General features: G+C 48.6%; 3 protein-coding genes across 3 annotated transcripts in view; 1 reads left to right on the top strand and 2 right to left on the bottom strand.

Moving 5' to 3' along the window:
* LOC116957256 (uncharacterized) overlaps positions 1-14,121 on the top strand; it is a 631,244-nt gene that overhangs the window by 388,257 nt on the left and 228,866 nt on the right. The window lies entirely within an intron of this gene.
* Positions 1-14,121, bottom strand: part of LOC142906832 (uncharacterized) — an 88,384-nt gene that overhangs the window by 36,838 nt on the left and 37,425 nt on the right. The window lies entirely within an intron of this gene.
* Positions 794-10,866, bottom strand: LOC142906871 (uncharacterized). The gene is made up of 2 exons (XM_076055581.1): positions 10,548-10,866; positions 794-2,410 (listed from the first exon to the last, which is right to left on the bottom strand). The coding sequence occupies exon 2, from the start codon at positions 2,368-2,370 to the stop codon at positions 1,378-1,380; it is 993 nt and encodes a 330-aa protein (XP_075911696.1). The 5' UTR covers positions 2,371-2,410; positions 10,548-10,866; the 3' UTR covers positions 794-1,377.

Here is a 14,121-nt window from a genome sequence, read left to right as displayed (position 1 = left end):
AAAGAGCGGCGAACCTTGGACGAATAGCAGCAGCTCGCTGATGGTGTTATTTTAAAGAGCAGAATGAAGTTTGGAAGGAGTGCTGGTGAAGTAATGGGACAAAGATAGGGTTTAAAAGGATACAATGATGGAGTGTAGAAGTGTCTATGAGCTGTTTCATTTGCAGGTGTAGTGGCAAATCGAGCAACAAGTATTGACGCAAAATAACGAGGGTAGCCGTTTGTGGAGTTGAGTGTGGCACTAGATCTGGCCGGGAGGGACAACAGTATTATACGGAGCATCGGGAGCTTGCGTGGAGGCGTCGTTCGTGTGCAATTTTTGTCGTGACTTTCCTGGCCCAAGGCCGTAAATGGTTGTGAGGGGCGCCGCAGGCGGTCAGGCTTGCTTCAACCCTTGGTTGTGAACATCCAGACATTAATCAGCAAGGAGCATTTCACGTCCTAATTCGACAAAATCTACGTCAACACGTAATACAAAATTATAATTCGTGTTGTAGAGAATGTATCTCCTCTATGTGTAACTTTTGAGTGGTATGCCGTGTTATTGATGAATGATCAGAGTGTGCTCCCTATTTCAAAGACAATGAGTTGCTCCAGAGGGAGAAGCTTCCTGAAACATAAAAATACCCTTTGACCTGTATCACAAGAACAATGAGTCTCACCTGAGTTATCTGTACAGATTACTTCCAAAACAGACTTTGTCCTAACATCACTTGTTCAATGTTTGACCCTTTTACACAAAATATTACATGTATGTACACAATCAGACAAGTATTCATTCTAAACAAATGAGCCATTTTAAATTTGTTCATTACTGCACTGAAATATACTGCATCAGGTTACATCGCATTAACAAGAAGCTATTTAAAAAACATATGCACCATCTGCTTAACAGTGTATGTACAACATACTATTGCGCCATTCAAAACCATTGCATGCTGGCGTCTGGGTCAAAATTTATCAAATTCTAAACATTACCTACAAAGTCCACATCCAAGATGCCACATCAACCATCGCCCCCTACTGACAGGCTCTTGTCCACATGCAGGCCGGTGCAGGGCCACCACCTTGTGCCACAGGGGCAGCTGCTACTTGTGGATCCTTTTCGAGTGTTTGAGACAAGATACGATACAAAACTCCGAATTTCAAGAGGCGATTAAGCATGCACCATATAAATGGAATTATTAGAACCTTGTGAATGCTTGAGAGCTTATTGGCTCTCGCTCAGGGATAGAGATCTGCCCAACCCACAGGTCCACAAGAACTGGCCGCTCTTACCCTGCAGGTTTAACCGAGGAATTGAGTGTTCAACTTCACATTCTTGTCATTAAAGGCCTGTGAAAAAAGGTGCATCTATTGGAGCGACATCGTCTCAAGCTTACACATCTACTGGGTCTCCATTTGACTTTGTATTGTCTCGGAAGTCCACCCACACCTCCACTTCCACAAACTGCTGGGAGTTTCCTCGCTCTGCCTCGCAGTCAGAATTCTCCTCCTGCCTCACGTTGCCTCCATCGATGTGAAGGTCCGATTTTTGAGTTGAATCTTCATCTTCACATTTTACCCTCACTTCTACGCTCCTCACCATCACTTCTTCACATTTCACCTTCACTTCTTCATATTTCACCTCGATACCTTTAAAAGTGTCCAAGCTGGGATTTTCCTCCAGTTCTTGTTTCATGAGGGATGGGCTCATTGCGGCACTTTGACTTCCACAAGCTGATTTCAGACTCCACTCCTTGTGGATCTTCTGATGCTTGTATGTTCTCTGGTGTACATGAAGATTTGATGAACGTGAAAATGCCTTCCCACACACACTGCACTTGAAGGGTTTCTCTCCCGTGTGAGTTCTCTGGTGTCTTTGAAGATTTGATGAATCTGAAAACGCCTTCCCACACACACTGCACTTGAAGGGTTTATCTCCCGTGTGTGTTCTCTGGTGTGTTACAAGACTAGTTGACTGTGCAAACGCCTTCCCACACACACTGCACTTGAAGGGTTTATCTCCCGTGTGTGTTCTCTGGTGTGTTACAAGAGTAGTTGACTGTGCAAACGCCTTCCCACACACACTGCATTTGAACGGTTTCTCTCCCGTGTGAGTTCTCTGGTGTACAACAAGAATAGTTGACTGTGCAAACGCCTTCCCACACACACTGCACTTGAAGGGTTTCTCTCCTGTGTGTGTTCTCTGGTGTCTTTTAAGAAGTGATGACTCTGCAAATGCCTTCTCACACACACTGCACTTGAAGGGTTTCTCTCCTGTGTGTGTTCTCTTGTGCTGAGTCAAACTTCTAGTATGATCCGTGCTGTATGCACACTGGTCGCATTGATGCCTTTTTGCACCGAGCTGTGCCGAGTGCCTTTGCTCCATCAGACAAATTTTGCCGAGGAAGCAACAGAGAAAGCGTCAGCTGCAGACAGAAAAAAAAGATATCCACACAATCTACACAACAGTACACAGTCACACGTAACTTACACATCTATACTTATATATTCATATCATGAAAAAGTGTCCCAAATTCATCACACGGGCGGTTATGGTACTCAATGAGAGGGCAAATGGTCATATACGTGCCTCGAAGCCCTCGAATCTTCAAAATGAATGTTAACCCAAAACTCACCCAATTTCGGCTGTCTGGCCTCAAAAGGAATATTTATGAAAGCTAAATTCAGCTGACATAGCAAAGGGTATGGAAAAATACGATTTGTGTTATGCATAAACGCATATATTAATGTTCAATCACAACTTAAAGGTGTGAAGCCAGGCACAGATGTCCTTGAATGCTGGGATGACCAGCTCCGACTTGAGCTGCACGTGTGCTGTGATAACTACCTGGCTCAATAGAACTAATAGATTTTACTACAAATACAAACTTGACCCTGTCACACACTGGCATGGCAAACAGTTGGTGGTGTGTCCAGACGCATGCCTGGCCACCTTCATCCGCTCATTATTAATGCTTCCTTACTCCACCAAGTAATTAATTGAAGATCAATCAACATCGCCGAGGCTGCGTGTCTCTCTCTACATGTGGTGAGATGTTAACTACCTCTCCTGGCATACAGGAAGTCGTGGGTTGGATCCCGACCCTGGCGCCTGCTGTATATTTGGAGTTTACGTGTCTCTCTCTCCCTGTGGCCGCGTGGATTTCCCTCCGGATTCCCCAGTTGTCCCCACTCCACATGCAGAGTGAACACTGCCACGCGTCTAGAGTGAACACTACCACGCATCTAGAGTGAACACCGCCATGCGTCTAGAGTGAACACCGCCACGCGTCTAGAGTGAACACCGCAACGCGTCTAGAGTGAACACCGCCATGCGTCTAGAGTGAACACCGCCACAAGTCTAGAGTGAACACCGCCACACGTCTAGAGTGAACAGCACCAAGCGTCTAGAGTGAACACCGCCACACGTCTAGAGTGAACAGCACCAAGCGTCTAGAGTGAACACCGCCACGCGTCTAGAGTGAACACCGCCACGCGTCTAGAGTGAACACCGCCACGCGTCAAGAGTGAACACCGCCACCCGTCTAGAGTGAAGACCGCCACACGTACAGAGTGGACACCGCCACGCGTCTAGAGTGAACACCGCCACCCGTCTAGAGTCAACACCACCACGCGTACAGAGTGAACACCGCCACGCGTCTAGAGTGAACACCGCCACGCATCCAGAGTGAACACTACCACGCATCTAGAGTGAACAACGCCATGCGTCTAGAGTGAACACCGCCACACGTCTAGAGTAAACACCGCCATGCGTCTAGAGTGAACACCGCCACGCGTCTAGAGTGAACACCGCCACGCGTCTAGAGTGAACACCGCCACGCGTCTAGAGTGAACACCGCCATGCGTCTAGAGTGAACACCGCCACACGTCTAGAGTGAACACCGCCACACGTCTAGAGTGAACACCGCCATGCGTCTAGAGTGAACACCGCCACACGTCTAGAGTGAACACCGCCACGCGTCTAGAGTGAACACCGCCACGCGTCTAGAGTGAACACCGCCACGCGTCTAGAATGAACACCGCCACACGTCTAGAGTGAACACCGCCACACGTCTAGAGTGAACGGCACCAAGCGTCTAGAGTGAACACCGCCACACGTCTAGAGTGAACAGCACCAAGCGTCTAGAGTGAACACCGCCACGCGTCTAGAGTGAACACCGCCATGCGTCTAGAGTGAACACCGCCACGCGTCTAGAGTGAACACCGCCACGCGTCTAGAGTGAACACCGCCACGCGTCTAGAGTGAACACCGCCATGTGTCTAGAGTGAACACCGCCACACGTCTAGAGTGAACACCGCCACACGTCTAGAGTGAACACCGCCATGTGTCTAGAGTGAACACCGCCACGCGTCTAGAGTGAACACCGCCACACGTCTAGAGTGAACACCGCCACACGTCTAGAGTGAACACCGCCACACGTCTAGAGTGAACACCGCCACACGTCTAGAGTGAACAGCACCAAGTGTCTAGAGCAGTGGTTCTTAACCTGGGTTCGATCGAACCCCAGGGGTTCGGTGAGTCGATCTCAGGGGTTCGGCAGAGCCCCCGCCACGGAGGTCCGGACACACTTGAATTATTGTGTAAATTTGTGATGACACACACGGCCCCATTGGCCATCACTGGCTGCAGATGATCATGCTACACTGCTTGGCCAATCAGCGCTGCGGGGAATTTAGTGCGTACTCAGTAGTCAACGTGTGACTGTTGTTGTCGTACGTCGTGTGATTTCTTTAATATTTTATCCATACTAACTATGTCGGGCAAAAGAAGAAAGTGGTCGGACGAATATGTACAACATGGATTCTCATGTATCACGGAACGTGATGGGAGTGAGCGTCCTATCTGCATGATTTGCAACGCCAAGTTGAGCAACTCTAGTCTTGCACCGGCAAAACTAAAGGAACACTTCTTGAAGCTGCATGGAGACGGGGAATACAAGAACACAACACTTGCTGAATTCAGGGTGAAGAGAGCCAGATTCGATGAAAGGGCCACTCTGCCTGCTCTTGGATTTGTACCTGTTAACAAACCGATCCTGACAGCATCGTACGCAGTTGCTTACCTGATCGCAAAGCAGGAAAAGCCACACACCATTGGTGAAACACTTGTGAAACCAGCTGCATTAAAGATGGCGAATCTGATACTCGGAACAGCGGCCGAAGGTAAATTATCCCAAATTCCCCTTTCAAATGACACCGTCAGTGACAGAATAGAAGACATGAGTAAAGACATCTTGGCTCAAGTAGTCGCGGATCTCATTTCAAGCCCGGCAAAATTCAGCCTTCAACTCGACGAAACCAGACGTTTCTGATCTAAGCCAGCTTGTTGTTTTTGTACGCTATGTGAAAGACGACATGATAAAAGAAGAGTTTTTATTTTGTAAGCCTCTTACAACAACAACGAAGGCAGCCGATGTGAAGAAGCTTGTGGATGACTTCTTCAGAGACAACAATCTTTCATGGGATATGGTTTCTGCAGTTTGTACGGACGGAGCTCCAGTCATGCTGGGAAGAAAGTCTGGTTTTGGTGCGCTAGTAAAGGCCGATGCACCACACATCATTGTGACGCATTGTATTCTGCACAGGCATGCGTTGGCAACAAAAACCTTACCTCCAAAAATGGCAGAAGTATTAAAAACTGTGGTGGAATGTGTGAACTATGTGCGAAAAAGTGCTCTGAGGCACCGCATCTTCAGTGAGCTGTGTAAAGAAATGGGCTCTGAATTTGAGGTACTTCTGCTCCATTCTAATATTTGGTGGTTATCCCGGGGACAGGTGCTGAATCGTGTTTTTGCCATGCGTGTGGAATTAGCCCTGTTTTTGCAAGAGCACCAACACTGCCATGCAGATTGCTTCAAAAATCCTGAGTTCATTCTCATTTTAGCGTACATGGCTGATATATTCGCAGCTCTCAATCATCTCAATCAGCAGATGCAGGGTGGTGGAGTCAATATCATGGAAGCGGAAGAACACCTGAAGGCTTTTCAAAAAAAGCTACCGTTATGGAAACGACGAACAGAGAACAATAACTTCGCAAACTTCCCGCTTCTGGACGACTGTGCAAGTAAGATCGAAGATGTGTCTGGAATCGGAGATATTTCTGTATCCACGGAACTGAAGCAAACAATTGCCACGCACTTAGATGAGCTTGCAAAGTCTCTCGACGGATATTTCCCTACAAGAGAGTCATATCCAGCATGGGTGAGACAGCCGTTCACGTTTGCTGTTGAAACAGCAGATGTCAATGATGAATTCCTCGACGAAATCATTGAAATTCAGCAGAGCCAGGTTCAACAGCAACTCTTCAGAACAACAACGCTCTCAACGTTTTGGTGTCGACAAATGAACAAGTATCCAGTTATTGCTAAGAAAGCCCTGGATTTTTTATACCATTTGTTACAACATATCTTTGTGAGCAATCCTTTTCGAGGATGCTGGACATAAAAACGAAGAAAAGGAACAGACTTTGCTGTGAAAATGACATGAGAGTGGCACTTGCCAAGGTGAAGCCACGCACATCTGAACTGATCTCTCAAAGGCAACAGCAGAAGTCACATTGATTTCCAGGTATGTAATTTGTTGTGAGTTTATGCATTGTGTTGGTTTTATTCTTTGAACAAGGTAATGTTCATGCACGGCTCATTTTGTGTACCAGTAAAAAACATATCTATGTCTTGAATTTGAAAAAAATCACATTTTATTTTTCACTAAAGAGGGGTTCGGTGAATGCGCATATGAAACTGGTGGGGTTCGGTACCTCCAACAAGGTTAAGAACCACTGCTCTAGACGCTTGGTGCTGTTCACTCTAGACGTGTGGCAGTGTTCACTCTAGACGCTTGGTGCTGTTCACTCTAGACGTGTGGCGGTGTTCACTCTAGACATGTGGCGGTGTTCACTCTAGACGTGTGGCGGTGTTCACTCTAGACGCATGGCGGTGTTCACTCTAGACGCGTGGCGGTGTTCACTCTAGACGCATGGCGGTGTTCACTCTAGATGCGTGGTAGTGTTCACTCTGGACGCGTGGCGGTGTTCACTCTAGACGCGTGGCGGTGTTCACTCTGTACGCGTGGCAGTGTTCACTCTAGACGGGTGGCGGTGTTCACTCTAGACGCGTGGCGGTGTTCACTCTGTACGCGTGGTGGTCTTCACTCTAGACGGGTGGTGGTGTTCACTCTAGACGCGTGGCGGTGGTCACTCTAGACGCGTGGCGGTGTTCACTCTGGACGCGTGGCGGTGTTCACTCTGGACGCATGGCGGTGTTCACTATAGACGCGTGGCGGTGTTCACTCTAGACGCTTGGTGCTGTTCACTCTAGACGTGTGGCGGTGTTCACTCTAGACCAGTGGTTCTTAACCTTGTTGGAGGTACCGAACCCCACCAGTTTCATATGCGCATTCACCGAACCCCTCTTTAGTGAAAAATAAAATGTGATTTTTTTCAAATTCAAGACATAGATATGTTTTTTACTGGTACACAAAATGAGCCGTGCATGAACATTACCTTGTTCAAAGAATAAAACCAACACAATGCATAAACTCACAACAAATTACATACCTGGAAATCAATGTGACTTCTGCTGTTGCCTTTGAGAGATCAGTTCAGATATGCGTGGCTTCACCTTGGCAAGTGCCACTCTCATGTCATTTTCACAGCAAAGTCTGTTCCTTTTCTTCATTTTTATGTCCAGCATCCTCGAAAAGGATTGCTCACAAAGATATGTTGTAACAAATGGTATAAAAAAATCCAGGGCTTTCTTAGCAATAACTGGATACTTGTTCATTTGTCGACACCAAAACGTTGAGAGCGTTGTTGTTCTGAAGAGTTGCTGTTGAACCTGGCTCTGCTGAATTTCAATGATTTCGTCGAGGAATTCATCATTGACATCTGCTGTTTCAACAGCAAACGTGAACGGCTGTCTCACCCATGCTGGATATGACTCTCTTGTAGGGAAATATCCATCGAGAGACTTTGCAAGCTCATCTAAGTGCGTGGCAATTGTTTGCTTCAGTTCCGTGGATACAGAAATATCTCCGATTCCAGACACATCTTCGATCTTACTTGTACAGTCGTCCAGAAGCGGGAAGTTTGCGAAGTTATTGTTCTCTGTTCGTCGTTTCCATAACGGTAGCTTTTTTTGAAAAGCCTTCAGGTGTTCTTCCGCTTCCATGATATTGACTCCACCACCCTGCATCTGCTGATTGAGATGATTGAGAGCTGCGAATATATCAGCCATGTACGCTAAAATGAGAATGAACTCAGGATTTTTGAAGCAATCTACATGGCAGTGTTGGTGCTCTTGCAAAAACAGGGCTAATTCCACACGCATGGCAAAAACACGATTCAGCACCTGTCCCCGGGATAACCACCGAATATTAGAATGGAGCAGAAGTACCTCAAATTCAGAGCCCATTTCTTTACACAGCTCACTGAAGATGCGGTGCCTCAGAGCACTTTTTCGCACATAGTTCACACATTCCACCACAGTTTTTAATACTTCTGCCATTTTTGGAGGTAAGGTTTTTGTTGCCAACGCATGCCTGTGCAGAATACAATGCGTCACAATGATGTGTGGTGCATCGGCCTTTACTAGCGCACCAAAACCAGACTTTCTTCCCAGCATGACTGGAGCTCCGTCCGTACAAACTGCAGAAACCATATCCCATGAAAGATTGTTGTCTCTGAAGAAGTCATCCACAAGCTTCTTCACATCGGCTGCCTTCGTTGTTGTTGTAACAGGCTTACAAAATAAAAACTATTCTTTTATCATGTCGTCTTTCACATAGCGTACAAAAACAGCAAGCTGGCTTAGATCAGAAACGTCTGTGGTTTCGTCGAGTTGAAGGCTGAATTTTGCCGGGCTTGAAATCAGATCCGCGACTACTTGAGCCAAGATGTCTTTACTCATGTCTTCTATTCTGTCACTGATGGTGTCATTTGAAAGGGGAATTTGGGATAATTTACCTTCGGCCGCTGTTCCGAGTATCAGATTCGCCATCTTTAATGCAGCTGGTTTCACAAGTGTTTCACCAATGGTGTGTGGCTTGCCCTGCTTTGCGATCAGGTAAGCAACTTCGTACGATGCTGTCAGGATCAGTTTGTTAACAGGTACAAATCCAAGAGCAGGCAGAGTGGCCCTTTCATCGAATCTGGCTCTCTTCACCCTGAATTCAGCAAGTGTTGTGTTCTTGTATTCCCCGTCTCCATGCAGCTTCAAGAAGTGTTCCTTTAGTTTTGCCGGTGCAAGACTAGAGTTGCTCAACTTGGCGTTGCAAATCATGCAGATAGGACGCTCACTCCCATCACGTTCCGTGATACATGAGAATCCATGTTGTACATATTCGTCCGACCACTTTCTTCTTTTGCCCGACATAGTTAGTATGGATAAAATATTAAAGAAATCACACGACGTACGACAACAACAGTCACACGTTGACTACTGAGTACGCACTAAATTCCCCGCAGCGCTGATTGGCCAAGCAGTGTAGCATGATCATCTGCAGCCAGTGATGGCCAAGCGGGCCGTGTGTGTCATCACAAATTTACACAATAATTCAAGTGTGTCCGGACCTCCGTGGCGGGGGCTCTGCCGAACCCCTGAGATCGACTCACCGAACCCCTGGGGTTCGATCGAACCCAGGATAAGAACCACTGGTCTAGAGTGAACACCGCCACGCGTCTAGAGTGAACACCGCCACGCGTCCAGAGTGAACACCGCCACGCGTCCAGAGTGAACACCGCCACGCGTCTAGAGTGACCACCGCCACGCGTCTAGAGTGAACACCGCCACCCGTCTAGAGTGAAGACCGCCACGCGTACAGAGTGAACACCGCGACGCGTCTAGAGTGAACACCGCCACCCGTCTAGAGTGAACACCGCCACGCGTCTAGAGTGAACACCACCACGCGTACAGAGTGAACACCGCCACGCATCCAGAGTGAACACCGCCACGCGTCCAGAGTGAACACTACCACGCATCTAGAGTGAACACCGCCATGCGTCTAGAGTGAACACCGCCACGCGTCTAGAGTGAACACCGCCATGCGTCTAGAGTGAACACCGCCACGCGTCTAGAGTGAACACCACCACGCGTCTAGAGTGAACACCGCCACGCGTCTAGAGTGAACACCGCCATGCGTCTAGAGTGAACACCGCCACACGTCTAGAGTGAACACCGCCACGCGTCTAGAGTGAACACCGCCATGCGTCTAGAGTGAACACTGCCACACGTCTAGAGTGAACACCGCCACACGTCTAGAGTGAACAGCACCAAGCGTCTAGAGTGAACACCGCCACACGTCTAGAGTGAACAGCACCAAGCGTCTAGAGTGAACACCGCCACGCGTCTAGAGTGAACACCGCCACGCGTCCAGAGTGAACACCACCACGCGTCCAGAGTGAACACCGCCACGCGTCTAGAGTGACCACCGCCACGCGTCTAGAGTGAACACCGCCAACCGTCTAGAGTGAAGACCGCCACGCGTGCAGAGTGAACACCGCCACGCATACAGAGTGAACACCACCACGCTGTTGATGAGCCTCACCTTGTGTTGTGGGAAGGTCGCTTCCGAAAACAAAAGCGGCACAGCAGCTCAAGCGGGCTTGGCCTGGTAAAAAAGAATGAAATAAAAACTGCGTGAATATTTAAAAGTAAAACAAAGTGACAAAGTGGCGAGCCGTGTGAAGACAAATTAAACTTAAGCGAGAGAATTGAAGCAAACGCGATCAGGTGAGGGCAGGAGGCAAGGCCCCGCGTGGCTAGGCCCCGTGCTGTAAAGTTCAAACCTGGACATCGCTTCCATGCTCGCTGCTACTCAATTGACATCCCTACGAGAGAGAGCGAGGCTCTACCTCGGTAAACAACCACCACCACAACCACCACCACTATAACCACCACCACAACAACCACCACAACAACCACCACAACAACCACAACCACCAGCACAACAACCACCAGCACAACAAACACAACCACCACCACAACAACCACCACCACAACAACCACCACAACCACCACAACAACTACCACAACCACCAAAACAACAACCACCACAACCACCACCACAGCCACCACCAAGACCACCACCGCCACCACCACCAAAACCACTAAAACCACAACAACCACTACAACCACCACCACATATACCACAACAACCACCACCCCCACCACCACAACCACCACCCCCACTACCACCACCCCCACCACCACCACCCCCACCACCAAAACCACCACCACCAAAACCACAACCAACAGAACAACCACCACAACAATCACCAACACCACAACCACCACCACCACAACAACCACCACCACAACAACTACCACGACAACCACCACAACAACCACCACCACAACCACCACAACAACCACCACCACCACAACCACCACCACAACCACCACAACCACCACCACAACAACCACCACCACCACAACAACCACCACAACAACCACCACGACAACCACCACCACCACAACCACCATCACAACAACAACCACCACAACAACCACCACAACAACCACCACAACAAGTAAAACAAAGTGACAAAGTGGCGAGCTGAGTGAAGACAAATTAAACTTAAGCGAGAGAATTGAAGCAAACGCGATCAGGCGAGGGCAGGAGGCAAGGCCCCGGGTGGCTAGGCCCCGCGCTGTAAAGTTCCAACCTGGACATCGCTTCCATGCTCGCTGCTACTCAATTGACATCCCTACGAGAGAGAGCGAGGCTCTACCTCGGTAAACAAAAACAACAACCACCACCACCATAAACACCACAACCGCGATGAGAATTTCCCACCACGGATTTCAGTGCACGGCGGAGCAGAAGCTGCCTGTCATCTCGTGACGTCACGCGGCAGCAGGAGGTGACATGACGTCACTTGATGAAAACACACCAGTGCCTTTGATGGGGTGGGGTGAACACCCTGGTGACATGACGTCACTAGCGAGGTACACCTCCCCCTGGCATTTCACGCCGATGAGGTAATGCTGAGTGGTGACGTCACAGATGGGGGTTTGAGTTTAAGTTGATTTAAAATAATTTTCCATTGCTCCCTCCCTTGATCAGAGACCCCTTGGGTGTGTGAGCTCAGCAACAACTGTGTGTGTACGTACATGTTGTGTGTGTGTACACTGTGTGTTTGTGTACACTGTGTGTGTGTACGTGTACACACTGTGTGTGTATACGTGTACACACTGTGTGTGTGTACACTCTGTGTGTGTGTGGGGGAAAAGCCTCCACGCAGATTGAGGCAAGCCTAGTGGAGGTGCATTCTATTTTGACTTTAAACTTTTGTGACTGCAGGAATTAATATTCTTGGTTCTTTCGGTAAAGTCAGGTAGATTAAAAAACATGTTTCATTAAAGAAAAAACTTAAATGAAATGACAATTTAAATAATAAAAATAAACAATTTTTTTCTTTATTATTGTTTTCTATTTACATGACTAATCAGAAAGGGTTTAAATCAGAAAGGGTTTTATTCGCCATGAAAGTTCGCACAGACAAGGAATTTACATTCAACATATAGGAATCTTAAATCATAAATAAGTGGTATACAAGTCTAACTATACTAAAGGTACAACGTCTAACTAACACTAAGGGGCTAAAGTATGTAAAATTTTGAATAAATATTGAATATAAATTAGCTATGAGATACAATCTAAAAATACAAATAGGGTAACATAGTGTAAATATGGCAAGGTGTCATTTTGTAGATAAATGTTAAAGTCAGTGTAAGCCCTTGGCCTTGTTGAAGAGGCCAGCAGCGGATGGGAAGAAACTGTTTTTGTGGCGTGAGGTTTTGGTCCCGATGGACCGCAGCCTTCTGCCGGAGGGGAGTAGCTGGAACAGAGAAGTGTCCAGGGTGGGAGGAATCGGCCACAAATCTTCCTCGCTCGCCTCATGCTCCTCGAGGTGTGCAGGTCCTCGAGGGTTGGTAGATTGTGTGGTGCCACCGCAGCGGAGCAGCTCGGTCGCCGTTACCCCCTCCACGCACCCCCCCCCCCCCCACGAACGCACGCCGCACTAAACACTCGCATGCACCCCCGTAGGGTCTCGAGGAGGGATCACCTGGTACGATGGGTTTTCACTCGAGGACCCCACTAGCAGGGACGTTCCACGGTTTCCCCAGACCAGGAAATTGGCTGAGCCTCCCAGACTGGATTACATGGCGGCCCCCCCAAAAAGGGGGGCGTAGAGCTTTACAGGCCGGCCGCATTGAAGCATTCACAACACGGGGGGGGGGGGGTGGGACCTTCAGCCAGTACCCAGCGTAAGGGTAAACAGTGGGGTGGGAGGGAAAAGCCTCGAGGCAGATAAGAAGTTGACTTAAGTGGGAGGGGGCAAGGGGATTATCGGTGAGTCACCGGTGAGGAACGCAGGCACAGAGACAATGGGAAGGAGGGGGGGGATGACGCACCCCCCCCCCCCCACCAACGGCCAGAGCGCTCAAAATGGCCGGAAAAGAGGATTTGATTGGATGGTCAGGATGACGTCATGTGACCCGGGGGTTAACGGGCTTTGGGGGCATAATGCGGGAGGAGGGAGAATTGGGTCAGAGTCCTTCTGGAGCGACGGGAGTGTGGATGATATGCTGCAGTCTGCTCTTGTCCTTGGTAGTGGCAGCAGCGTACCAGACGGTTATGGAGAAGGTGAGGATGGATTCAATGATTGCTGTATAGAAGTGCACCATCATTGTCTTTGGCAGGTTGAATTTATTCAGCTGCCGTTGGAAGTACATCATCTGTTGAGCTCTCTTGGTGAAAGGGCTGATGTTCACTTCCCACTTGAGGTCCCGGGAGAGAATAGTGCCCAGGAAACGGAAGGACTCTACAGTTTTGACTGGGAAGTCGCACAGGGTGATGGGGGTAAGTGGGGCTGTATTTTTCTTGAAGTCCACAACCATCTCAACTGTCTTTAGAGCATTTAGCTCTAAGTTGTTCTGGCTACACCAGGTCACCAGGTTGTCAGCTTCCCACCCATAGTCAGACTCATACCCACCAGAGATCAGCCCAATGAGGGTGGTGTCATCCGCAAACTTCAAGAGTTTGACGGACAGATGATTGGAGGTGCAGCTGTTGGTGTACAGGGAGAAGAGCAGTGGGGAAAGGACGCAGCCCT

Source organism: Petromyzon marinus, chromosome 71 (genome assembly GCF_048934315.1).
Source record: "Petromyzon marinus isolate PM22_M1 ecotype Great Lakes invasive population chromosome 71, UKy_Petmar_22M1.pri1.0, whole genome shotgun sequence".
In the NCBI taxonomy this organism is placed as follows: Eukaryota; Metazoa; Chordata; class Hyperoartia; order Petromyzontiformes; family Petromyzontidae; genus Petromyzon; species Petromyzon marinus.
Note: the sequence above shows the minus strand (reverse complement) of the source record. Positions and strands in the feature narration are given on the sequence as shown.

Coding starts and splice junctions, on each gene's coding strand:
- LOC142906871 (XM_076055581.1), bottom strand. CDS start 2,370: ATGGAGCAAAGGCACTCGGCACAGCTCGGTGCAAAAAGGCATCAATGC.